The 25,829-nt window shown below is 38.7% G+C and overlaps 1 protein-coding gene across 18 annotated transcripts in view; it reads right to left on the bottom strand.

The window, feature by feature from the left end:
- ERC1 (ELKS/RAB6-interacting/CAST family member 1) overlaps positions 1 to 25,829 on the bottom strand; it is a 295,118-nt gene that overhangs the window by 6,828 nt on the left and 262,461 nt on the right. For 12 of the 18 annotated variants that reach the window (XR_011742041.1, XM_065859918.2, XM_065859923.2 and 9 more), the window contains one exon: positions 12,099 to 12,287. Coding sequence is in view for 11 of the 18 variants with exons in the window: in XM_065859918.2 (XP_065715990.1) it covers positions 12,099 to 12,287 (189 nt within the window). In the remaining 7 variants the exon portion in view is untranslated. Of the gene's footprint in view, positions 1 to 12,098; positions 12,288 to 25,829 lie in introns of those variants that run through there. The other 6 variants (XM_071817549.1, XM_071817555.1, XM_065859934.2 and 3 more) reach the window with 1 other exon arrangement.

Below are 25,829 nucleotides of genomic sequence, written 5' to 3'. Positions count from 1 at the left end.
TGCTCAGCAGGCTCAGCTCCAAGCTAAACCACCAGTTTTAGAAAGGGAGCTACCAGAGGTATAACGTGCTGGGCATCTCAGGATCGGCACCTTCCCTTGACAAATCCTTAACAAACCTGGATCACGTCCCCGCTCTGTATTTCATTTTTTCACTCTACAGGACCAGGCTTTTGAACATCCCAGTTAAGGCCATGTCTACATGGGAAAAATGGCTTAACTATTCTTGAATAAATTGTTTGACGAAAAACATTAGAAAAGCTTCCTCCGTAGAATGTTTTTCTAAAAGCAACTGTGTTCCAGAAGCAATACAACATTTTGCTAACACATTATTGTAAATAGTTTGACTTCTATTTATGGACAACGGGATTTTTCATAGGACATCACTTCAAAATTACTTCCCATATGAAATAAATAGAAATGTTGGATAATTATACATAATACACTCAGAATTAACCAGAATACTAATTTTTCTGTGGAATTAACCGTTTTCAGAGACTGCATTTCCTAACACAGTCATAAGATGACTACACACAGTTGTGGCGGAGCATACATGGGTTTTGTTTATAAGTCTGCATTTCCTGCTGGATCATTCATTGTTCAGATTACTTTAACTGGCTCAGAGTGAGATACGGAACTTCAAAACTTTATCTTATTATCTCTGTCTACAGTCTATAAACTGTTTTTTTTTTTTCCAACAAGTGGTGTTATAAACCACACCATGCAACATGCTGGAGTATATGTTAACATAATTTTTAGCTCTAAGCCTAATGCCATTGCCAGAATTAGAGGCCCACAGATTCTTAATGAAGAGCAGGAAACATCTGCCTTCAGTAACCTGTTTATCTGTTCAGCAATTGATAAAGTCCATGCTAGCCTGTGAAATATGCAGGATCTCAAGTAAGGCTGTAATTTGTACAAGCATTTTAGGGATTATTGTACTTATGATGGTCTAAGGATCCTACAGAACAGGGAGAAGTGGCATCTCTTACTGGACTGGATGATTGATAGAGTGGATAAGTTTTCAAGTAGATAGCTCTTTCATATACTATATATCAAAAACCCTCTTATTTTTTCACTAGTACAATTTTCTTCTAATAAAGTATATTCTCTATGAATATAAGACGAGCATATTTGTAGCAGGTACATACGCTTAGATGGATTCCAAAGCTTATTGCAAGCTTTTGCATCCAAAGTTCCTTGTCATTTTGAGCAGCTGTGGCAACTAGCTTATCTATTTTTGAACCTCCTTTTATTTTTTTTCCTAATACTATCTGTCAGTCCCATAACATTTATTATTCCAAAGTGATTAATATTTTTATTGGAACTCTATTGCGTTAATATGTGACATGGAAAGAATGTCAAACTGTAATTTTTCATCCCTGAAGGGATAACTAGTCATCTGTGTACACATTTCTCGATCTATATTTTGTACTTCTGTAACACTGCTTGTTGTAGGTTTCAAAAAGAGAGAGCTGTCAGATAGCAGAACAACAGAGATCATTTTACCATTCTAAGAGCACAGTGCAGCGGGAAAGGTTATAGTTCTACAATTAAAATTCTCATCAGATACAACAGTATGTCTCTGTTTAGTGACGGTATCAAGCAAAGCACAGGAGATTGTTACTGCAAAAAACACTGCATAAAAACAAACAGTCCAAGAATGTCTACAGAATAAATATAAGTGCTTTATAAGGAAGTTGTGGTATACACTTCTATAGACAAAAGTGAGAGAAAGGAAATTAAAAGGGTAAGCTTGCAGCAATTCCCTTTACTAGGCAGGGTAGCATATAGTAAATTATTTGGGCTTTGCATGCTGAATGTTAGTTTAATGTGTTCTTATGAGCTTTGTTCCTACTGGCTGCCGTACTCACAGAACAGCTATACGACGCTGAGAGGGGCTCATGCCAAGAATCACAATGCAAGAGCAACCTGATCCTGCTCCACGGAGCGACATGAGCCGGGGAAGTGGGGAAAACGAGAGGGAGGGGAGCACTCCGGGCTCCGTAAGGGCTCTTGGGGAAGAAGGGGAGGACGGGGGGGTTGGAATTCAGCAGTGACCCATAATGGCTCAGAAATGGCACGCTGTGGATAGGCGATTAGCCTGGTTCCAACAGCCTGGCAGAGTTATTAGTTGGAAACTTGCAATGGATGGATAAGCCTAGGAGAGGTCCAGTCAGCAAGCAGGATTGAAAGAGTCAGCACAGCCAGCTAGAAGCAGTGCTGGATGTTATAATAAAAGCCAGGAGCCTGGGTTCCTGGGACTACCTCTGATTCTCAGATTGCTCAGCCTAGTAAAACCCCAGCGATTCAGGTGGCCCCAGTTAGAGCAGCCTGCAAACCTCCAAACCGCTGTTAAATTCATGGGACTGGTTTGAGCGTTGAGCTCTGAGGCTTCCTTGGCTTCTCCGGCCCGCACCAAGATTTTACCGTGCCAGCCATCAGAAGGCTGGGAGGCTGTGGAGGTCAAGGGGGACAGTAAGTAACAGGAGAAGAAGCCAACAATGTAATTCTCCTTTATCTGGCTTCTGCAAGGGGCCTCGGCTCTGGGTCCACGGGAGAACCAGGAGAGGGCAGTGTTAGCAGGGAAAGCAGGGACCGGCTCCCTGTGGGTCCTGCACCTCCACCTGCCCAGCCAGCATCCCTCCTCCAGGTCAGGCAGATCCTCCAGGTGGATCAGGAAAGGTCAGAGCAATTAAATAATCAAATATAAAAGCACCTCAAAGAGATTAACCTTCAAAACTGAAAGGAGGTGGGTGGACAAGGGAGAGTCCTGCAGGATGCTGTCTCCAGCAGGGCAGTACTGCAGCGTCAGTGATGTCTTCGTTTCTCGCTGTACGAGTCAGCATTTATGTATTTATACAATTCCTTCTAAAATCAAGGTAAGCTCAACAAAATAAGCCCATGCCAAAGCTAAAATAAATCAAACACAATCAAACAAAGGCAACCAACTTAACCAGATGAAGAAAATGTTTCCAAGAAGTAAGTTTTTGACCATCAAGAGCCCAAAAGGAGATGGCTCTGAATGCTGGAGGCCAGCAACAATACTTCACAAATTAGCGTAGACAGAAAGTCTACACAGCTGGCTGGCAGATGTCTGTGATGAAATGTCTTGTAAAAAATAGCAATGATAGCCTTGTGTTCAGCTTGCTAGCTTCAGAACATGTAGGTTTAATAATGTGATTTCTACTTAAACAAAGACATCTCAATTGACTATGTGGCTGGTTGCAACACTTCTATACCATGTATATCATCTCTGTTTACGTCATTCATTTCAGAAACAGCTGCGAGCAGCACACGTCACTCCTCATTCACACAAGCTCCTTAATGGGGAACATTCAGCTCTCCATGGTTTATATAACTCGATTCACCTTGATGTCTTGCAGTCCAGACTTCAAGGAAGTTTCCCTATAAGTATTACTACCGATTCTGCTCCTGGTTTAATAGATTTTCTTCTTAAGAATGCAAACAGAAAGGGTGTTATCTTCCCCATGCAATTTTTCTATGAAAATAAAGGGGTGTTAACAACAGGCCCTTTTTGTCGGCCTTTTCAGCCGAGGATACAAGGAGGTTCACTTGCCTCATTGAAATGACCAAAAAAGAGAAGGCAAGGCCAGATACGTTTGCCTAGTTGTTGACAAGTAAACATAGACAGCTGAGAAAGAAAAGGAGAGCAGGGAGCCCAGAATTGCTTCATAGTATTTATCTTTGGCTAGAAGAACAGAAAGGACCTTCAGCATCTCAGGGGATTGTAAGATTGCAGATAATCTGCAATAGGTTCAGACACTGCTGCCTTCCTTCCTGGGGTTAGAAGAAGTCATGACAGGAATACTTTTCCATTTATAGTTAGACTCCATCAGTGAAAAAAATCCCAAACAATACACCATGAATTTAGCTTGCATTGTTCTTCTCTGGTCCGAGATACTCCAGAACTTATTTAACAATTAATTGAGGGAAGATAACTTCAGAGTTAAGAAACAGAATGCTATGGTTTTGTATGCGCATTGGGTGAATTGTGGTGCAATCCCGCAGAACATTTGTGGCCTTTGCTCTCCCACAACATAAACAAGGCAATACTAAGCTAAGATCCTTTAAAATTTATTTATATGGAGGAGGTTTGCTCTGCAAAGTGTTATTTTCCTCTTGTTAATAATTCCACAAAAACACTGATGAGAAAACAAGCTATGGACAGTAAAACTGAATACAGGCTATGAGGTGCTTGTACAGCAGCACAAAAAAGCAAGTTAACTGCAGGACTTCTATAGGGCTACAATAGCAGGATCTGGAATTGTATTTCTCCAAAGTTTAGGTGTTTCTGGATCAGGCTGTAGTTAGTCTGAAAAATACGTTTAGAGCTTAAAGTAACACAAATAAGCATCAAAAAGAAATTCAACTTCAGTTTTGTCTCAAAACAAGTTAAAATATACTGAGTCAAGAGCTTTTGCATTTTCCCAGACTAACCAGTGTAAGTATCTATGTTTGAAGCAGTGAGAGCCTATTGCATACAAACTTTTATTCCTCAACTATAGAGCTATAAAAAGGCCAAAAGAAAGGGTTAGAAATATGGAAATCCCAGTCTGCCAAATTAAAAAAAAAAAATAAAAATAAAAATAAAAAATGTAGACTCTTAAATATTTTTGCCTTGTCTGGAAATTTTGTTTTTATGTTAGTTTTTTTCAAAATATTTAAAACATACGCATTTAAAAATAGATTTCAAATGAAACATACTGTCTTGTCTTTTTAAAAATCATGTAAACTTTTAAAATGCATAAATACACTCAAATAGATTTTACAAAGAATTTTGAGAAAAATACCTTGAAAAGCTTTTCTTGAGGGCTCTTGCATCATGTATTTGAAATAGCTTTGCACATGAGATTTATCCTTCATTGCTGAGCACCTCTAAGCTTTGTGGATAGCAGGAATGCTATTGTTTCCTTGGTAACAAATGAATTTTAAAACTATATAAACTATATAAATGAGAAGAAGGAATGAAATGAATGCCTGCAAGTTATATTTTGCATTTGACTGGAGACGTTTTCCTGCAAATCTCACATTTGCAGGTCATCTGTCCATCCTCAGCAACAGCAGCAATCCTTTCACAGTCAGAGGACAATTTTCTGTTCATGGAAATCCTAGTGTATGTTATACACTGAAAATTAACACTGCTATAGCATACAGAAAGTTGTTATTCTATGACTAAGCAGAACAAATAATAGTTATTACCTGTACCACAGGGCTATCTGCTAGAGCCAGGCCCCACTGCTCTGGGCACATGTAATGCAGGCAAAATCCACAGCTCCAACCTGCACCAGCTGGCAATTCTGCATGTTAAAGGGACTGTGACAGAGAGTTAGATGGTTCCCCTAGTTTCAGTTGCAATACCTTACCTTCAGTATCAGTTTATGCCAGAATTACCCTGTGCTGCACCCTTCATGCTGGGCTTGTACCTTGTCCTTTTGCTTTTCTGCTGATGATTTAGGCCTGGGTGTTCCCACAGGGACCCTGCCTGTTTAGTCAGGGCAGGACCTGATGATCATATTCACAGGGAAAACTGCCTGTCTGCAAGGCAGACCTTAAAAACTTCTCTTGTATGTCCTAGGTGATGAGTTTTGGAAAAAAACCCTAATTGTTAGGACAGAGAGTTGAGAAGTCAGTTATGGTTTTGTACCTGCACAGGGCAAAACAGAGAAGAAAGGACAAAGCGGGATGTGCTCTAATGAAATTATAAAGTTATATGCATCTGGTTATTTCAGGATCAGAACTGGAGCCCTTTCTACTCTTTTCACTTTAATTATTCCTCTTTACAAAGTTCATTTTGTTGGCTACAAAGTGATGGAGAATCTTGTTGGCTCTGAAATTTTTGACAGATATTCCAAGACAGGAATTTCCATGGAATGTTTTGGTTCATACAAGCCAACAAAGGACCCAACTCTCCTGCATGTGGTTCCTTTTATCCAGGTAGGACACCCACAGAGGCTGAGCAAGCACAGAGCAGCAGAACTTGTTACTAACAGCAAAACATACAGGAAGGTGAGATGCCCTCGAAAAAAAATAAGGTAATAGCTGAGGCTGGTTCACCATCTGCTTGTAGGAACTGCTTGAAATGAGACCAAAGTACGGTAGACACATCACACACACACAGACACAAAACACTTGACCATGTCTGGAAAGCAATGCTTTTCCCTTTATATCTCTTTTCAAGTTAGGAATAGTTTATGCTACTGATTGATAGTATATATTTTAATTAAAATTAGCAATTCATGCACAAATAAAAATTGATAATGTTATGGCATTATGCATATGGCCAACTTACAGGTAATGTTTGTAATTTCAGTCAGTATTTCAGAACTGCATCCCAAGTCCTCATCCTCACTCAAAAAGTTTAAAAAACTATAAAAATTAACAATTTTAGAGAGTTCCTATATGCATTACTTTCTCAGCTAAACATGTGCACACAAAGAAGGATATAAATTGTTGCAATTAATACTTCTAATTTCTAACAGAGACCAGAAGTGGGCTGTTTAACTTTAAAATACATTATGCTTTCCCATAAGATTACAAATTAAAAATAAATTACATATATCGGGTGAGGAAGATAACAAGCTAATGGGAGAGCAGACAGAAAAGAAAGATGGGTAAACTCTGAAGTAACAGAGTAATTTAGAATGACTAAACACAAAACATGGCAGAATAATTTCTTTACAGAAACTAATCAAGTTGAGTAATTTCTCATAGATGATACAGAAGTAAGAATGCAAGCACAATCTGAACAAAGAAGTACACAGGATGTTTATAAAAATAGCTATTTGTAATTTAGAGCTAAGTTTATCCCACTTATGATATCATTCATATAACAAAACAAAATACGTGTTTAAAGCTTTCAAAATTCAGCAAGCATATATGCAATTTTAAAATGAAATTTGAAAGCTACATACATGCGGTCTGGCGTCCTTTCATCCGAAAAGCCTAACATTAGCTTTGCTGAGAGTGAAATGTGAATTACGTGCAATGTAAATTATGCTCCTTGGAACCAAGCCACGACTATTTAGCTGATACAGCAGGTTGTGACTGATGCAGTGAAAAGACATGATCATGTTTTTTCTTCCTCTGCTTTGAGCAGCTGAGCAGAAAAGACATTCCTGATTTCTTGGGGGTGGATTATTAAGTAGGAATCCCTAGATGGTCTGTGCTTTGGTTGAAGCTGACACACAGGGAGAGGGAAGACAGAATCACAGAATGACACAGAATCACAGAATGTTAGGGACTGGAAGGGACCTCGAAAGATCATCTAGTCCAATCCCCCTGCCAGAATAGGAACACATAGATGAGGTTACACAGGAATGTGTCCAGGTGGGTTTTGAATGTCTCCAGAGAAGGAGACTCCACAACCTTCCTGGGCAGCTTGTTCCAGTGCTCTGGCACCCTCACTGCGAAGAAGTTTCTTATATTTAAGTGGAACCTCCTGTGTTTCAATTTATACCCATTGTTCCTTGTCTTATCATTGGTTGTCACCAAGAAGAGCCTGGCTCCATCCTCGTGACACTCACCCTTTACATATTTATAAACATTAATGAGGTTGCTCCTCAGTCTTCTCCAAGCTAAAGAGACCCAGCTCCCTCAGCCTTTTCCTCATAAGGGAGATGCTCCACTCCCTTCATCCTCTTCATGGCTCTGCACTGGACTCTCTCAAGCAGTTCCCTGTCCTTCCACAACCATAAAGATTTTTCAGAAGCACCTCTATAACTTCACACCTGAAGCAGTCATAAGGGCAACACCACATCAGTAGTGGGGTGAGAATAGCTCCCATAGCAGGTGTCCTCTGAGATGGTGTCTCAGGGAAATGCAGGTCCTAGAGGCTGCTCTTGATGCCCAGGTCACAAAGCAAATACTGTTGTCAACACCTCTGGGGCAAGAGGAGCACGTTGTTTGTGCAGGGAAAAAATGGTGCCTGGGGACCAGCAGAAAAAGGCAGGACCCCCAGCAGCCTGGAGGAAGCCAGGACATGTCGGACATGGCTGGAAAGAGCCACGGATGGCAGGGAGTAAAGAACCTCCTACTCCTACTCTTAGGGTTAAGAAAATTATTTTGATCAGATAGGTCCTCTTCTGTGGGAAGAAATATTTTTTCAGAATGACTATAGGACTTACTGAAAAAAAGCTTTCCATAATAGGAGGTTCTGCACATTCTAGAGCTGGATTTTAAGCAATAAGAGACATTTATAATACGGCTTAAGCCACTAATGGAACAAATACTGTTGCCTGCTGCTAATATCTGGTTGCTTTCTTTGGTTGTCTCTTTTTCACACTGCAGCCTTCCAACCACAGCACAGCACACCACTAGCAACATATTTAAGTGATGATTTTCAGGAGGTTCGCATTTCTACTCCATTCTTTCCTTTTGTAGAGATAAGAGAAAAACAAAAATCCAACTATAAATAAAAATGTGGACCATATCATTATGTTCTTAATGTAATTTCCTTTCATATAGGAATAAAATCCCCCACTTAAAGGCAACCATCTGAAACGTGAAACGTAGCAGTAGTTCCACAGAGCCCAAGAACATTAACATAATGATATGTTTAGGACAAAGTGAAAGAAAACATTGTATTTAACAGAAATGGCTTGGATAATGCAATTATTTATAATGAATGAATGGAAATTTTATTTCTCAGTGTCAAGACTTGGAATATTTATCCCTCCTTCTGTTAACTTGAATTTTTTAATAAGCAAAGCTGAACAGGACATGGATGGGTTGAGGGAGGGCAGTTCCAGCAAAAGGACTGGTTAACTTCTTCGGGGACAATGGGTCAGAACTGACTCAAAGGAATGTTTTCCACCATGTAAATAACGTAATGACATGATTCCAAGCATCATCGATTCTTTACTGTCCACAACTTAGTCTAGTATACTAGTTTAGGTTAGGTTTTGAGATACCATATACTCATAAAGTACTGGCTTCAGGCCTTCATGACAAATGGACTGAAATTCTACTATAGTAAGTCAGCTTTACAAAATGTCTTGAAGAAAAGGCCAACAAAGAATGCTATAGCATCTTGGCCCCATATTTTGACTAAAATCAATTGAAATCACAAGGAATATAGATGAACTTAATGGTAGCATAAAGAAACTATTATACATGAGAGGTACCGATTATCAGTCAAACTTTGAGAGTCCACAAAATTATTTATGTGGCAACAAATTCCCTTTAGAACAATGGTGTTGGTGCTGGCAGACACTTTTCTGACAATGGCTTGTATATTAGTTTCTATGGGTCACTGCAGATGTGCTGGAAGAGTGAAAAGCTTACATCTACTTCATGCACTAATTTCATTTACCAGAAGAAAACTCCTATTATTTGTATCTGAGGCTCCCCAGCAGGTATGAGAGACCTACAGAGTATATGGGCTATGATGAAGGACAGTAGGACCAACCTTCACCAATAATAGTTGCTGCAGTGGGAAATCACAGTTCCAAAAGCAGCAGTATGAAAATGAATTCTCAACTATTTATGAAAAAAACAAACCAAACCAAACTCAATAATCTCATTGGTGAGAAGGGGATTCATTGGCATCGTTCTTAAATATTATTGGTGTTCAGTTAAATGTATCCTCCCTAATCATATTAGCACTTCTTAACATTCAGGAGGATTAATTTTTTCCCACTGAGGCTTGTGAAGCATTATCTACAGAAGATCATATTAGAAGGGACAGGAGTTAATTTAATGCACTGGATTTGAAGTAATTTACAAAACTCATTAAAATTCCAACGATGCAAAATGGGTATTCTGTGATGCGCTTCTGCGAATCTGGAGAAGTGATTCCCATCCTCCCATGGGAATAAATGAAGCACAAATGAAATTCTGCAGTATGAAACAGAAAAGCTCCACAACTTAGATGACAAATGTCCTTTGTAAATTGAAATAAATCATCAGTTTGTATTTTTCAACTGAAGCTTGTAAAATACAGTTTAAGTGAGTATGGGAAAGCAGAAGAGACTGTTACATTTTATTTTAGCAGATGTTAGTTCCTCATGGGAATCACAAATGGAGTAGTAACTTTAAGCAACTGTGGTGATAGCAATGCAGAATTAAGACAATAACAGAAGACGATAGAAAAATACACTTTTTCTCTTCTCTGGGGCAACTTAGATAATTATTTTCTCACAATTTATACTTAAATGCTTTCTTTACTGTGCAACTCATAAATGTTGCTAATGGACTAGCAAAGTTTGAATGAGAAATATTATCATCTTCTATTAAACCAGTATACAGAACTAGAAGAAGCCGATGCTGTTTCAGGATGTCTATTCAGAAGAACTTGCAAAAGGAAGTATTTTCTATTTTCTTTATCTACATTCTCTTAACCAAATAGAAGATAGCACCTAACTCCACAGATACTGATCCTACTCAACGACCATCACAGCTGTAACAGACTAGTCAATTTATTTAAGGGATATCCAAATTTTGCCCACATCCAGCCTTTACTTTTGTTTTCAGAGACGCCTCCCATACGTGCTGCAGTGCTTCATCTCAACCTGGCAGACAAGCCACTTCAAAATGGTATGCCTCGTGCTTTGATCTATAACCTGGGAGTCATACCTCTTTAATGTATGAGGGTGATATATATTATACTGAAAAACTTTTAATCCAGTATCAGGGATTACAAAACCCAATAGGTAAATAAAACGCCAACTCCGGGTGTGAGGGGCTAGCAGGGAAAAGGAATGTGTCAGGCCTATAGCAGCAAACGTAGATATTGAGTGAGGCACAGATCACACGCTGAATTAAATAAATGTATGAAGACAGGTACCAAGACAGAGATCAACTGTCCTGCACCATCTAGGTGCTGTTACTGCAAATTTATCTCCAGAGGTCTGCTCTTCTTTCTGAAATGTTAAGACACGCTTCTGTTGGCTTCCTGTAATTTGACTGTGGAGCTGCTCTCTCCAATTTTTGGATCAGAATCCAGCCTGGAGTTGAAAGTGCAAGGAAATGAGCTTAAACATCATGAAAGAAGAAAACCAGGGCTGAAGTGTTCAGGATAAGCTCAAGATAGTGTTCGCTGACCCACAAATTCACTTTCAACTACATAGGCCTCAACATAGTTTGTGTGCGTACTGGATAGAGTTTGGTATAGACAGATGAATGTGAATAACTTAGCGAAACAACTGGCATTATAATCCAAAGCCGGGGTCAAAAAGACAAAATTAGTCACATTTACTTCTGGCACAAGTTCCTTATATTAGTTTACCAAAAAAAAAAGTCTCTAATATAGGAGTAAAATTAACAAGTTGAAAAGATAAATGGGAAAGAATGAGAAAAAAGAGTTGTAGGAAATGACAAATTACAGTATGAAAACAAGAGATAAAAACTGCCGGTGAAGAGATTAAGGAAGGCAAGACAACACCAGAGCTGGCAGGAAGGGAGATTTTTTCATCAGTTGAATTATAGCTAGATTGACAGTCTCTGTAGAGACTTCATCAGACAAGCTGTTATTAAACCCTTTCAATTCTGTATTCCAGAATTCCTGGAAATACACTGGTGGACTTTTGAAATCACTCTGCACGTGTCTGCATAAGCACAAGTGTATTGCATCTAGCACAATGGGTCCAAATCTCCATTTAGGTATTCAGGTAATGTGGTAAGCAGAAAAAGATTCTTGGCAGAACATACTGTAACAGAAGGTATAGACATTGTGTACATTTACACAAAGTAACTCATAAAAAAATGCCCATTAAAATATACATTATTAGTGTCATTATAAAAGATTTAAGATTCCTAATGACTACATTAAGTTATAAAAGGCAGTTAAAATTTGTTAATGGGTAAAACAAGGGAAAAGTGGTATCTTGCAGTTTGATTTCCCGTGAGTGTGTAGATGCATGGCCTCAAATACTTGTAAAAGAACAGATAAAGTTCCATAATCAATATTGAATGGCAATAATTCCAGAAATTATTGAATCCCTCTGTCAGATGAAGAGCAGAACTTTGCTACCTGTTTTCACCACTTACAGAATGGTTTCTCAACATTTTGGTGTGTCACATCAGCAAGACTTACATCAACAGTTCAGGCCCTTGTTCAGAGCTTCAGACCACAAACTCACCTGCTCCTGGGTCATCTTCTGCAGCTCTTTCTCCCAAGCTGCCCGGTCATCATCCAGGTGGTAGGAAGCAGGTGGGGTGAGTCCACGCAGAATCAGGGGGTCACGGTCATGGCAGAGGGCTGTCAGATGTCCAATGTACAACTTCAATTTGCTGCGATTCTGATCAAGTTCTAGGAGGGGCTGAATTATCTGAAATAAGAGAACAGGGACAGTGAGGAACAGCCTGAGATCCAAGCAGTGGTGAAGGCAAAGATCAACCTCTAAGCTACAATCTTGTTCAGCTTCATACTGGAAGAAATCTGAACACCTTCCCTCCCAGTATTCCTGTCCCATGACACAGCAACCACTCAGCTGAAGCAAAAAGAAACCAAATACATTAGGGGAAAGAGAGGTGGTGATGATAGCTGTCTGATTAATATAGGAAATAATGATGATGGGGTGAAAAATGAAACAGCATTAAATTGAACGCATCAACTGTACTGATTATCCAGCAGTGCTTCAGTCAAGTATTTCAACTCCCTGCTTTAAGGAAAATTAATTTTTCTGATAAAAGGTGTCTGTTCACAACTAAGGCAGCAGCAACGTAAATTTTAGCTTGTTTTGCCAACAAGCATTTAATTGTAACTGAAGTATGCAATAAACATGTTCTAAAGAGAATAGTTTCAAATGATGCCAAGATGCTTGTCTCTAAGATGAATGTATCTCTACTGTAGAAACTGGATACAGACATGCCTTAGCCAGCAAGTTAAGATACAGTTTTCTATATTTTTTTCTATAGTTAAGGTATAGTCTTCTGTAGTTTTGAAAAGGCAGCGACTTCCATTTATTATGCAAGCCAGAGTCTACACAATAGACTAAAAAATAAAAATCAAAGGACGTTAACAAGTACTACTTTATTTCATTGTACTTCACCTAATTGGAACTTAATCCTTGCTCCTCATTGCCATCCAAACTGGAGTCATCCAGTTCCCATAGACATTATTTGAAGAGTCATTTTTCTCATGTTTTACAAAAATACAGAGCTTAAATTCATAAATACATACCAGGAACTCCTCACTATGCCCTTCCACAAGAATACTGCTCCATATTGTTCTAGGTGTTTGTGGGCATATGTTCAAAACCACAGTCATACAAAACCTTAAAGTCTGCAGCTTATAGAAAACTGAGGAAGAACTGAGCTTAGTGCCTTCACTCCACAAAACGAGGCGCTGAAGCTACAGGCACTGATGTGCACCAGCCAGGAGAGCTGGGAAGCCTTGTCATGATACCAGCAACTCATCTTTGTGTTCCCAGATGGGGGCCGCACCTGCTCTTTGTTAGCAGGCCAGGGAGATCTTGTCAATAAGACACCCCTGGCCCCGCTAGTGAATAAGGAGTAAGATAATCTCTGAGTCAACAGGAACAGGGTGTCAGCACTACTTTCAACAAAGACTCCTGGCTTCAACCCCTTTTAATAAGGCTCTCAGGGCTCACCGATTTTGCTTCTAACACTGTTCTACATGGATTAATTTCTGCAGCGTGAGAGGATCTGAGAGCCACGGCTTGTCCTGCAGAGCATAGCTGCACGCAGCTACGAAAAGCCACAGCTACATGGCAGATATGGCAGAGGGGACAGACAAGAAAACTGCAGAGAGAGTGGGCTCACGTGCTTTATTTAAAACCCTACTGTTATGTGCAGCCTTGGGGCAATGTCTGTTTGCAAAATATAAACACACTTATAAAAAAAATGGTGTGATGTATTGAGAGTGCAAAGTGCAGCAGGGCAGAATACTCCGCTCTCCTGTATACAGGGCAATAAGAGGGATATTTTAGTAGCATCGACACAGTTACATTTCACTTCCCTCACCAAGCACAACTGTATTTAGCTAATTATATCCATCAGCTTTGGTTGTTTGCTGAATTTGCGCTACTTACTCAAATTTCTTATAATTTGGGTTACGTGGATTATGATCTGAAAGTGTACTGCCTGTGCAGGTGAAAAAAAGTGATGCTTTTCATTTCACTGATGTCTTTCCCATCTTTCTGACCATTCGGTTTGCCCACAGAGGGTAGAGTGATGGAATATCACACCTTATAAAAATGTGAAAATTGAGAAGTCAATGTCTAACAATTAGCTGTCCAATCAATGCAGTTGTTGCCTTATATTCTCTTCGGATACTGCAGTCTACTGAATAACCATCAGATGTGCAGTCTGAAAAGAATGCAACTTACCAACCTTCCTGGCTATTCTTTGTGAATAGAAACCCTCCCCAATAAAGCAGAGCTGCCTAGCAAGTAACAATGAAAGATTTTCATAAAACAGTAAAATTCGACTGCTCGGGGACAGGTCCCTTTTCGAAGCACATTCCTCCTGTACCCTTCCCCCTTACCTCAAGCTGGAAACCGGCCAAATGAGGCGTGTGAAAGTTCTTAACTAGCAGCCCTCCCAAAGCTGTTCGCAAAGCAATCATTCCCCTCACTTGGGATCCATTAAATCCTGCCAGTCAAGTGGGAAATACCCTTATATCTGTGTTCCTGCCGTATCTAATTTGAACTAGTCACTTAGCAAGAGGCGCTGAGCTTCCCACACAGCAGAGCTGCCACTGCCTTATCTCAAGAGGGTGTAAGAGCATTTGCTAAGTGGAAAGGCAAGGGCAGGGCTGGATTCATAAACCACATCATGTTCTCATGATCAGCTCAGAGCTCTAGAGCTTTCTAGGAAAACAAGGGGTAACCAGATCAAGCCCAGGAATATCTGCTAAAGCAGCCCTGATTTATTAATTGCCCCAAAAGGTTTGGGCCATCCTCATCAATGCCTGGAATGAAGTCTGCTTAATGTACCCTCAAGTTAAGAATATTGTTAATGGCCAGCTAAGTCTGACAACGTTTCACTAAAAAAGGCAATCACTACAACACTGAGGCAGAAATACAAAATGACTGACAAATCCCTGGTACAAACCCAAACTATCTCTACCAACTAAGACATCTGGGGACATATTCCAAAACTAATTCAACTCAGAAAGAACATACGCAGTTTTTTTGATACTTTGCAGATTCTTTTTAACTTTGAGCACGACAAATGTGAATCTAACTGTAGTTTTGCAAGTCGCTGGGGAAAAAAAATGCTTTAGAACATAATTTATGCTGCTTCTTCACTGGTAGTCCTGCTGTTGCCATACAATGGTCAGCTGAAACATGAGTAAGTGTATTTAAAATTTTTTTAATGATAGTAATCTGCATTTAAGTTTGTATATATACGCTGCATAGATAAGAAAAGGTACTTGTAACTGAATGTGGTTGGAGAGACCTATCTAAATGTATGGCCACTTTTACTGTGAAAGATGAATACACCTTCCATACAGAGACTGCGGTGTGTAAAAGTTTGTCTGAGCAGTGTCTAATGTAAATATGCACAAACATGTAGGTGGTTATGTGAAAAAGAAAACCAGTGAATGGGTGCTATAAGTGCAGCAGTGTCGATCCAAGACAAATGCAATATTGACTATCCATAGACATCTGGGGAATGAAATATGGTTTTAATCAGTGTGTAACAGGACTCATTCACCACAACCACCAGCTTTAAATTACGGGTTCTCCAGGCAGAAGGGCTAATGACCTGGTCACCTTTCTGCCTGCGAACATTCCCTTCTTCTCTGAAGGAAGCAACTACTTTTCTTTTGCAGAACCAAGTAATTAACTTCACTTATTAATAGCTAATTTCAGAGAACACCTTCTAAATTTTTACTTAACAATTAATCTGCAGCTCCCATTTTGAAGAAAGTCTTATATGCACCCCTAAAAGCTTGCCTGTTTTTTCCAGAGAGTCACAGAATGTTAGGGATTGGAAGGGACCTCGAAAGATCATCTAGTCCAATCCCCCCGCTACATCAATTACTCTTGTAAAAGTTCTCTCCTTACACAATTTGCCTTGCTCATCAGAATCTTGCATCAACATGCATGTTGATCATGGATCAACAGCAGTAATATTTTTCTTACAGATCAATGCCTATGATTTCTCTGAGCAAGCAAATAAAAAGAGAAAATAGCATCTTCTTGACACAGCAATGCCAATACCAAGTGCCATACATACACTTGGCACTGGCGTGACCGCTGCCATACTCCACTATTAGCTTGACTACCCTGCTTGCACATATGCTGCATGTATGTACTCACTATAGAACATGAAAAGGCAGAGTAATGCAGATAAGTGGTCTTCATTTTGCAATCAAATAATTCAGTAGATTTTTCTCAACTTACCCATAGCACTTTAAATATTTGAGAAAAATCCCTGGAAGAACAGCTACAAGAAGAATAAAATAAAATAGATTTGACAAGTAATCTTGGGGACAAAGTAAATAGCAGGAGGTCAACATTTATTTATTTATTTATTTTTAAAATCAAAAGTGCTAAAAAGAAGTGCAGACTGAATGAATCTGAAAGTTTCCAAGGAATTAACTAATTTGAGAAATGGGCTAACTTGCTAGCCTGGTCTATGGACCTTGACTGTTCTTTGTAGATGCTGCAAAGGCACAAAAAAATAAGGAATTCTGAAAAAATACAACCAAAACCCCAAACACCACCGAAGACCCACTCAAAACTTCAGACTTGGCATAGCAAATATGCTTGGAAAACAGCTTAAATTGAGCTAGCCCTTTATCTCCTTTCAATCACATTTTTCATGTGAGTGTAGGAAATGATTTTCTAACTTTGTTACATACAGATGCAACCATACTACCCAACCAAACCCACTTCCCAAACCACCATTACACAGGAGAAGATGGGCTCAAAGTCTCGGTAAATATATATGTTAAAAAGAAATTATTCCAAGGAGAACCTGACAAATCTAACACAAGATGGAATGGATCATATTGAGTCCTGCAATGTCTCCCTGTATCTGGGTTTTATTATGGATATTAACAGACAAGAAAATTTTGCCTACATAGCAAAATAGCTTATACTGGAAGATATGGAGCTAAACTAAGATACCAAATGATACAGGGTGGAAGTGTTTGCATGGCAAATTGAATTACGCCTTCTTGCTCAGACCATTTGTGTTTGTTTGGCAACAAACGCAAGGGTTCGACTATAATCATCTTGTAACCATTGAATGCAATGGAGTTTTATGAGGCATGAATTTGGCTCAGAAAGTGCAAAGCTTTCCCAGATTCAGAATAATTTATCACTGATGTCTTCCCTTCATTATTTTAAATGGAAACAGAAGAAAGTTCTCAAAAAGACACAGCCTGACCTCAGTTCAGTTCAGCTCAGTTCACTGCTGCACAGAGATACTTGGTTTCTTCAGAGGACCACAACACAAAGGTTCAGGGATAGGCTTCGTTTCTTTAGATTTGTTTTAAAGAGAAAAAAATGGATTTAAATCTAACCTTCATAATTTTCTCCTCATAAACCAAACCAAACCAAACTAACACATGTGAGGAGCTGAAAGAGATTCTGGCTATTTTGACAGAGCTGTCTTACTCAGTTCATTTCTGACAGAATCAATTAGGAAATAATTTTTATATGGCAAATTATTTTTGAAATTTTTATACACCACGAGCAAATCCCATGGATTAATGATTTCCAGAGCTCACTCTCTTCACCTTGGGAAAAATCCAGACCAGAAAAAAGCACAGAGAAGACACAAAACAGGGAAAGTAGTTTTGTCATTAGTTCCCTCTGTCTAAATAAAATCTTTTCCCCTTAATGTAGGTGAAGCAAATAATTGCAGTGGGTTGGTAGGATTCCTAAAGCATGGAAAATGAATGAGTAGTTAAAAATTATTTTTAAACATAACAGATCCAGAAGTGCTTTTTCATGACACTGGCAAAATTTGCTTACATGGGCTGTGGAGCAAGAGCTTGTGGGGAACCATGTGTGGAATAGCAGGACTACTGTAGATCAGAAGTGAAATCCACTGGCGGGATGTGAGAAGGTCATAACTGGACCACAGGGCAACACAAACGTTCAGGAATGAGGCACCTTGGCACAGCTGAAGGGGATGTCTACATATAGTCTGAATTTTACCTCTTATGTCAATCCTGGACTTTCAAAAGGAAAAGCATTTGCCTAAACTCTCACCCCTAAGTATAACCAATTGCACTATGAACACCTTGTATCTCTTCGTCTGTAACAGCCCATATGCCTCCTTCCTAGTCAAGGTAAAGGAAAGAAATCTGTGGTTTAACTGCAAGACGAGATCAGGACATACAAATTGAAATGCTGCTTTTTCTTTTCTCTCTGTTTTCTTTTTGTCCTGAAGTTTTTTTGGGAATTCAGAAACCTAGCAACTCAGTTCTGGAGCAGAACAGGATGGACAAAGTAGGGTGAGATCTACAGAGAACGTAAAATCTTCCATTTCAGTATATTAAAATGTCCTTCGTTTGCCAATTTTGTTCCTGTAAATGGCATTAGTTATCAGGTTAAAACTTTTAATAATAAATTAAATTACAGAAAGCTGTGAAACGAGGTAGTCGGACTTTTGATATTGACAACTAGAATATCATCAAGAAAAAAAAAGTATTCCCACAGCAAGTGAAAAAAGTTTAACAACTGTTTGCAGCTTGTACGTGACACTGTGGATTTAAATAGCATCCTCCTAATCAAACTTTTGTAGGTGTAATTAGGCAAGTTTTGATTTCACAGAATCCATTAGGTTTTATGCTGATTCCTTCTCTACAACAACTTGAGAATAAGTAACAACAACCTGTTCATATTTTTAATTCACTCAAGCTTTCTAGCACTTGTTATCTATGTAACAGTGAATAAGAAAACACACACATTCCTCGCTGTACTGTATTTTGTCTATTGCTTCTTCCTGTGACAAAGGATAAAAGGAAACAGTGGCAAATATGCTTTTGTTTGAAAGCAGAACACTGTAGCACATACACTGGGAGAGTGCATCCCTGGGAACGTGTATGTATCAGTGGCTGCATTCTTCTGTCTCCCTGCTGTCTGTTCCATTGCTAATGGAAAACAGAAGGTATTCCTTAAGTAGTCTACCAGAGAACACAATCAGTGCTTTTCCTGTTCAGGTGAACTATAACCTCCCTGTCCACAGGTGATATGAATCTTTGTCTCGTCCTCCTCTAACACTGGGTCTTCATTGTGCTGTTCCAGCTCTCTACCTGCTGCACGACACTTTCCAAGTAAAGCCACATGAAGCCACCAAATGCCTGGTTTATCCATCTTCAGGAATTCTTTTTAGGGTTGTTTGCTCTACACTCAAATGCAAAATTCCATTAATAAATACACCTATTTATACAAATATACCTATAGTAATTCTTATCTTTATGTTGCATTAAACAATCAGCAGTAGTTGGATTGCCTGTGGTGAGCCTACTATGAGTTGGAACCGTAAATCCTGGCACCTCCATCAGTAATTATGAGCTTTACCAGCCAGGAAAATATAGCGTCTAGATTGGCTGCAAGCCCTTATCAGTTTTTATTTTAGTCATGTTTCTCTTGAGCTTATTTTCATAGTTAATATGCTGGAAAGCAGGCTTGGGCTTGATTCTTTCTCTGATATTGTTCATCATCCCCCTATTTCAGTTTCTTTCCTCCTAACTGACTCCTACAAGGCGCTGGCAGCAACACCCCCAGCTTGGCTTCAGCTGTTCCTCTTGTGTCTCCATCCTGTCTATGAGCGCCAGGGCTCAGCTCCCCTCTCCTTTATGTCACCAACAGCGTATGCATAGTTTGCAGAAGCTTCTGGCCTTGCATTCTGGGGTGTGGAGGAGCGCTATAAGAAATCCATATGGCAGAGTAACTGGGAGATATTACAGACTATAACACGTACTATAAGCAACAACACTCCTGGAAGTGGCCACAAACAAAAATGTTTGAGTACAGAATTCCTACTTGCTACAAAGACCAAGCCACTCATAGAGATCATATTCAGCTGCAAATCAGAAAAGAAAATAAGACACAGACCTGGAATAATCTCATTTGATAGAAATGAATGATGGCCTTTTTGCAATTGTTTTGCTGAAAAGCACAAATCTCTACAAAAAGAAACCAGCCATCTGGTTTGAATGTTTTAGAATATAAGTATCTACTTGTGTTCTTCTTTGATCTGTAAAAATAATAGGAAGACAGTGATACAATCCAGTTACACCTCTGTTGTGAGTGCTTAATTCATCCCAGAGCTGCAGATTACAAAATTCCATCTGGAAATCTTAGTCTTATCATTCTGGGATCAGAAAGAAGATGAACAGTGTATCAAGATCAGTTCTTTCGTGCTCATAGATACAGCATTCTTGGTGAGAGAATATATTACGCAAGTATGAAATAGTTATTAAAACAGCAAAATAAGAGTTTTGTTTTGTTTTGTCTTTTCTCAAAAAAACCCCCCAAACATGCAAACAAGCTAGCAAAAGAATTGTTCCCAGGAACAGAGAAAAGACCAGGAGCAGAAGTTGACATCATTTCAAGGACAGCATTCTTCTCTAGGGTGGCCCATTCCAGCCTAGCAGTACTGACTGGGTAGGAGATTACACGCCAGTATGGGTATAGAATAAGAGAGAAAGTGAAAAGGGAATGGTAGAAGATTAATCATTAAACAAAATATTAAGCATTACTTAAGTTGTTCACTTCACCATAACAAGATAGTTACACTAAAGTGAGAAGGTCACTACAAAAGGCTCTCCATTTTTCAGAGTTATTACAGTGAAAGGACATTCTCTGAAAAAAGGCAAAGCTTGAAAAAGCTTGAAAATAATATATAATTGTATGAGAGCTGAACCAGGATTTGGAACTGTACTTCCTCAGAGCAGCAGCTGTCAGTCCTTCAACTCTTTGTGTCTCCTTGCCTGACTTGACAGCACAGGAAACTTCCAGTTCCATAATTAACGATGACGCCCACATAAGCAGGGCTCCAGAAAAGCAGGGATGGAAAGCAGGTCCTGTGATTAACCGGGAAAACTGTATTCAATAAACTGCTGCCCTTGTAACAATTAATTAGTTACATCACCTTATTTGAGTGTATCAGGTTAAGGTTCTTACTAAAGGGTTGCCCATCTGGAAAGTGGGAGTTAGGAGCCCTGGCTGTCACCAGTATGACAAAACAAATCTGGCATCTTATCTCTCCGTCAGGCCAAGTGATAAAGTTTCAGTAAAGTGTGATTTTTTCGTGTAGCTGCCTTCAAATTTTGCACAGGCTATGTCTCTAAAGCAAGCACAAGACACATTCTTTCTGAATGAAGAACTCTAATGGACATATTATAACAGATTATTATACACTACACAACTAGTTTGGAGACTTTTAGAGAGGGGAAGAAATGACCCTTCAGAGCACAAAAGATGACAATTAAGAAAAGGCAGTGGTCTACAGACCTTTGCTCAGCATGCTGGAACGGCAGCTCCTTGAAATGTTTAACATATGGGCTATTTTCCCTTTTTTTTGGGAAAGAATAGGATCTTGGAAGGAAAAATAAGAAGTATTAATAAATTGAGTCAAATATAAATCTAACATAATTGTGGGAACAAATTCAAAATGTGGTATTAGAATCACCATCATATCACTGTAACAACAGTACTTTAGAATATTGTGTAATAATATTATGTAGCATTTATATAGTTCTTTTCCCAAGCAGAAGTTTCCACTTTACAAAAACTTCAGCTCATTTTACAATTACAGAATTTGAGACACGGAGAAAGAGAACAAGTGAGTGGCCAGAGATGATGCCAGGAAAGAATTTATTTTCTGAATCATGGTCCAGTACCGTGTCCAGTAAATTACACTGTAAGACAAGTCAGGCACAAAAACTTGGTGTTTTTGACCATTCTGTATGATCTAACAATTAAAAAAGACCACTTTAAAACAAAATTTATTTAAAAGGTTTGTGAGGTCACAGTGTAATAAGTGACAATACTGAAGCCTAAAAGAAGCGTGGCAGTAGGACAAGCAGCTCTCTACATGCGGCAAACATGAAATGTGTCTCGTGGAGAGAAAGATCATATTTATGCAGTGATTGAATGCCTGTGTAATCATTTGAAAATGGAACTTGCTATGAATAGAATATTTAGTTTGCTAAAAGAAATCAGTATATTAATCCAAGCACCAAATAATGTAGGAAAAAAAAATATTCTCGAACTTATCAAAGTATAGACACTTTTAGTTCTGTAGTGATCTCAATGAAAAGTTCATGGGTTTGACAGCTGTGGCAAGGGTTAAATTAAGTCATGAGATGTCCTGCCCTCAATGCCATTATTTCTATCCCTCTTACTCTACCATCATAGTAGTCACATTTCTTCAGAGTGTTGCGTCTTGCCCACTTCTGCAACCTTCCTCTAAATCTGTTTGAACAGCTAAATCTGCTGGCTGACAAGGTGTCCATTCGTCGTGCATGTCCTTTCAGCTATAAAACAGAATAATAAATAACCCTTCCAAAACAAAAGGAAATTGTGAACACTCATTCTGGGCCTTCCTAGAGGTGAGACAAAATTGCTCTGCAGATACAAGTTAGAAACACATGGCTTATAACCTTGAGCATTCAGTTGGCTTTTGCATACATCTACTAGTATCAAGTTCTCTGTGAGATTTAACTGTTACTATCGTTCCTACTGCAATTCTGTTTAATACCTTTGTCCTAATAAATGTAATACAGAAATGTCACTCAAGCTCCATTACACTTTAATAATAAAAATGGCTGGTTTTGCAAACAATATATTCACTAAAGATGTCCTTTAGAATATCATGAGCTCTTGATTAAAAACTATAGTTAAAAAACTCAAACCGAATTCATTAAACAATCTTCACATTGATGACTTCCCCTTTATTTCAGTTCTCAGATTTAGAAGACCCTTGTCTGTTGAAAAGCTATGGACAAAGTCAAATTACAACATTAGAAGTGTTGCCTTTGGTACACAATGCATACTTGTAATGTGGTGATGTTGCAAATCATTATTTACACTGGTCCTGACACAGAGTCTACAAAATTTCCTTGAATTGACTGTTTTTCAGTTCTTAAAAATGATTCAAATATTTTCCTGTTATGACTTATCCCCTCTTTCAATTACAGACATCACCTCTGAAATCTTAAGAGATATCTTAAATTATGCTAGTGTCTTCAGCAGTAAACTCACAATACTTATTGCTTCTGTGTTAAATTTTGTCAAGCTCAAATATTAAAGAAAAATGTTGTGAATAAGAGGCTTTTACTCTTGCCATATTTTTACGGTAACAGGAACTTGCCAATGCTTTCATCATCTTGAAAGATCCCCATTTTTACGCACTCCAGTTCAATCCCAGCTCCCTGACCGTTCCACTGTTACTCTAATAAGCATAAAATTCATTTTCAGGTTTTGTTCCTGGAATTCAAGCACAGCAAAGCCAAATGTTTTGCTCCTTAGCAGGCATACCCTTGACATCAGGATTTGCTGGCAACCGTTAACAGAAAATGCTTCCACAGAATGCATTCAAAGAGCTTGTATAGTGACAGCACCTACTAGGCTTCAAGTCCTGCTGCAAGCCAGAGCCATGGAAGATGGGAAGAAAAATGCTCTACAACAGCACGCATACTTAAAACCACACATATAGTATGCATAAATCACATACAAGGATGAATCTCTGAGTTCTCAGAGTTTCAGTTTGGCCCTTCCTCCATTCTTGCCCTTGGCACTTTTATTCTATCCTCGCTTTTCTGTGTGTCCTTTAATTTGATAGTCTCTGACTCTTCCAGCAGTTTTTTTGTGCTCCTATGCCCACTACACCCATTCAACAAAAGCAGTCCTCCTCATTTCTGATAGGCAGAGGTGACACAAGCAGATTTCTGAACAACACACACCCTTTCGCACACCACAAGTAGCATTGCTGTTCTTCACAAGAAAACTAGATGAGCTGACCAGCTTGGGAAGTTTACGTATGGAAGCTTTGCTTCTTCCTTCCCCCATATAGCACAGACATGGTATATATTTACAAGAATATACAGACACGTCCACACATATCCTTTCATATGCATTAGATATCATAAAGTGTAAGTTCGTATTATTTTTTATAAAAGTGAATCATAACTGATTAAGTCATTGGTCAGGCCATTTTAGCATTTGAGAAGACAAAGGGGCATCCTCTGAGAGAGCACATTGGGATACACTTGGATATAGAGGAGGATAGAGCTCCATCTGGGGAATAAAAGGAATCATAAGAAATTCAGACAGCAAGAAAACAAGCCTAGAGAAAAAGGCTAGGAAAGGCTATTTCAGGATGAAAGACGGTATTTACATTGAACTGTAAGCTGTAATGTAAACTACTGTTCTCTGAAACTACAGGAAGGGCGCATATGTTTAGAAACGAGGCTCCATTTCAGGGGAGCTATATCTGATAATGCTGTTATGTACAGAACTGGCATAATTAAATATTCAATTCAGTCAGTTCCAGAATGCTGGAGGAGAAAAGCCTTAAATCCCGAAACATAAAAATAAAATAACGTAGTTCGCTATTTTACATATTTTGATGGTCTCCATTTTATCTTCAGTATTGATCAGACGTGATTATATCCTCAGACCTAAAGGAACTTTCAAAAACAAAGTTATTGCCAAGTCCTATGCTATTAGCCACTTAATCATTGCAATACATACACTGAATTTAACCCATGCAGGTAAGGGACTCTATGACTTAAAACATCCTCACCTTTAGAAAGAGGATAAGGACTTTTTCTTTGGAATGTATATGGAATATCATGATAAAGACATGTACTTTGTTGGGAATAACTGGCTTGGGAGGCATCAATCACCTTTTTATTTTCCCTGTTGACGTATGCAAGACAATCTTGAGGCTGCCATGTTTCTCAGATGAGATGCACGTAAGGCAAGGATGCTGGATGCCTCATTAGTTTGACTAGGATGTTCTGTAACATGCTTTGCCGAGGTAAATGCCTCCATTACAAAGTGGAGAGATATGCTGTACTTCATGTGAACGACCCATTAATTCAGTAAACTAAGAGAGATCATGCTCTTACCACAGTTGCATTCATAAATGTATCAGCAGATGGGAAGGGGAAAGAGAAATATCTTTCTGTCAGTGTTTTCTATGCAGCCTCCATGTTTGCTCCCAAATGAAAATCAGAATTATTCCTACCTTCATAGTGAGCGTCTTCTTCCTTTTCATCATTTACTTACCTGGTCTTTCCTGTTTAATTGCTATGCTTCAGTAGATCTTTACAAGCATCATCTCTACAACTTTTAACATCATATACTAACACACAACCATTGCAAGAGCAGTGATTCAAAAAGAATGTGAAATCAACAGTGAGTGTAAATGAATAAAGCACTTTAGCATTTTTTCCACTAAAGAGATTTTCTCAGTTCAAACCCCAAGGCATGAAATTCAAGTTTGACACTGCCACAGTTGGATTAAATTTTTCAGATGGTTGACTTGAAAAGAGCGATCTGATCTATTCAATCAGACAGACATGTAAGTCTGCAGTTAATTGAGCACATGCAAAGAGATGAGAGAGTAGCTTATTCTTTCATGAATGTTTTACAAATCTAACATAAAATAATAATTTTCAGAAATGCAAGAGTCTAAAATTTCCATGGAAATTTTCAGAAGAGTTTTCTTTCAAATAACTGATATGGAAAACTGAAATTCTGCGAAAATCTGTGCAGAAACTCACATGAAATATTTTCTCTTAAAAGAGTAAGTGAAGAAAGAAAAAGTTTAATATACATTTTTAAAATATTGTCATTGCATCTGTATCCTTTCAAATAGTTTAAGCACTTCAAAGAAAATTATTCTGCTTTGAAACTGACACTAGA

This window comes from Patagioenas fasciata, chromosome 1 (assembly GCF_037038585.1).
Source record: "Patagioenas fasciata isolate bPatFas1 chromosome 1, bPatFas1.hap1, whole genome shotgun sequence".
NCBI classification, from domain to species: domain Eukaryota; kingdom Metazoa; phylum Chordata; class Aves; order Columbiformes; family Columbidae; genus Patagioenas; species Patagioenas fasciata.
This window is presented reverse-complemented; position numbering and strand designations above follow the sequence as displayed.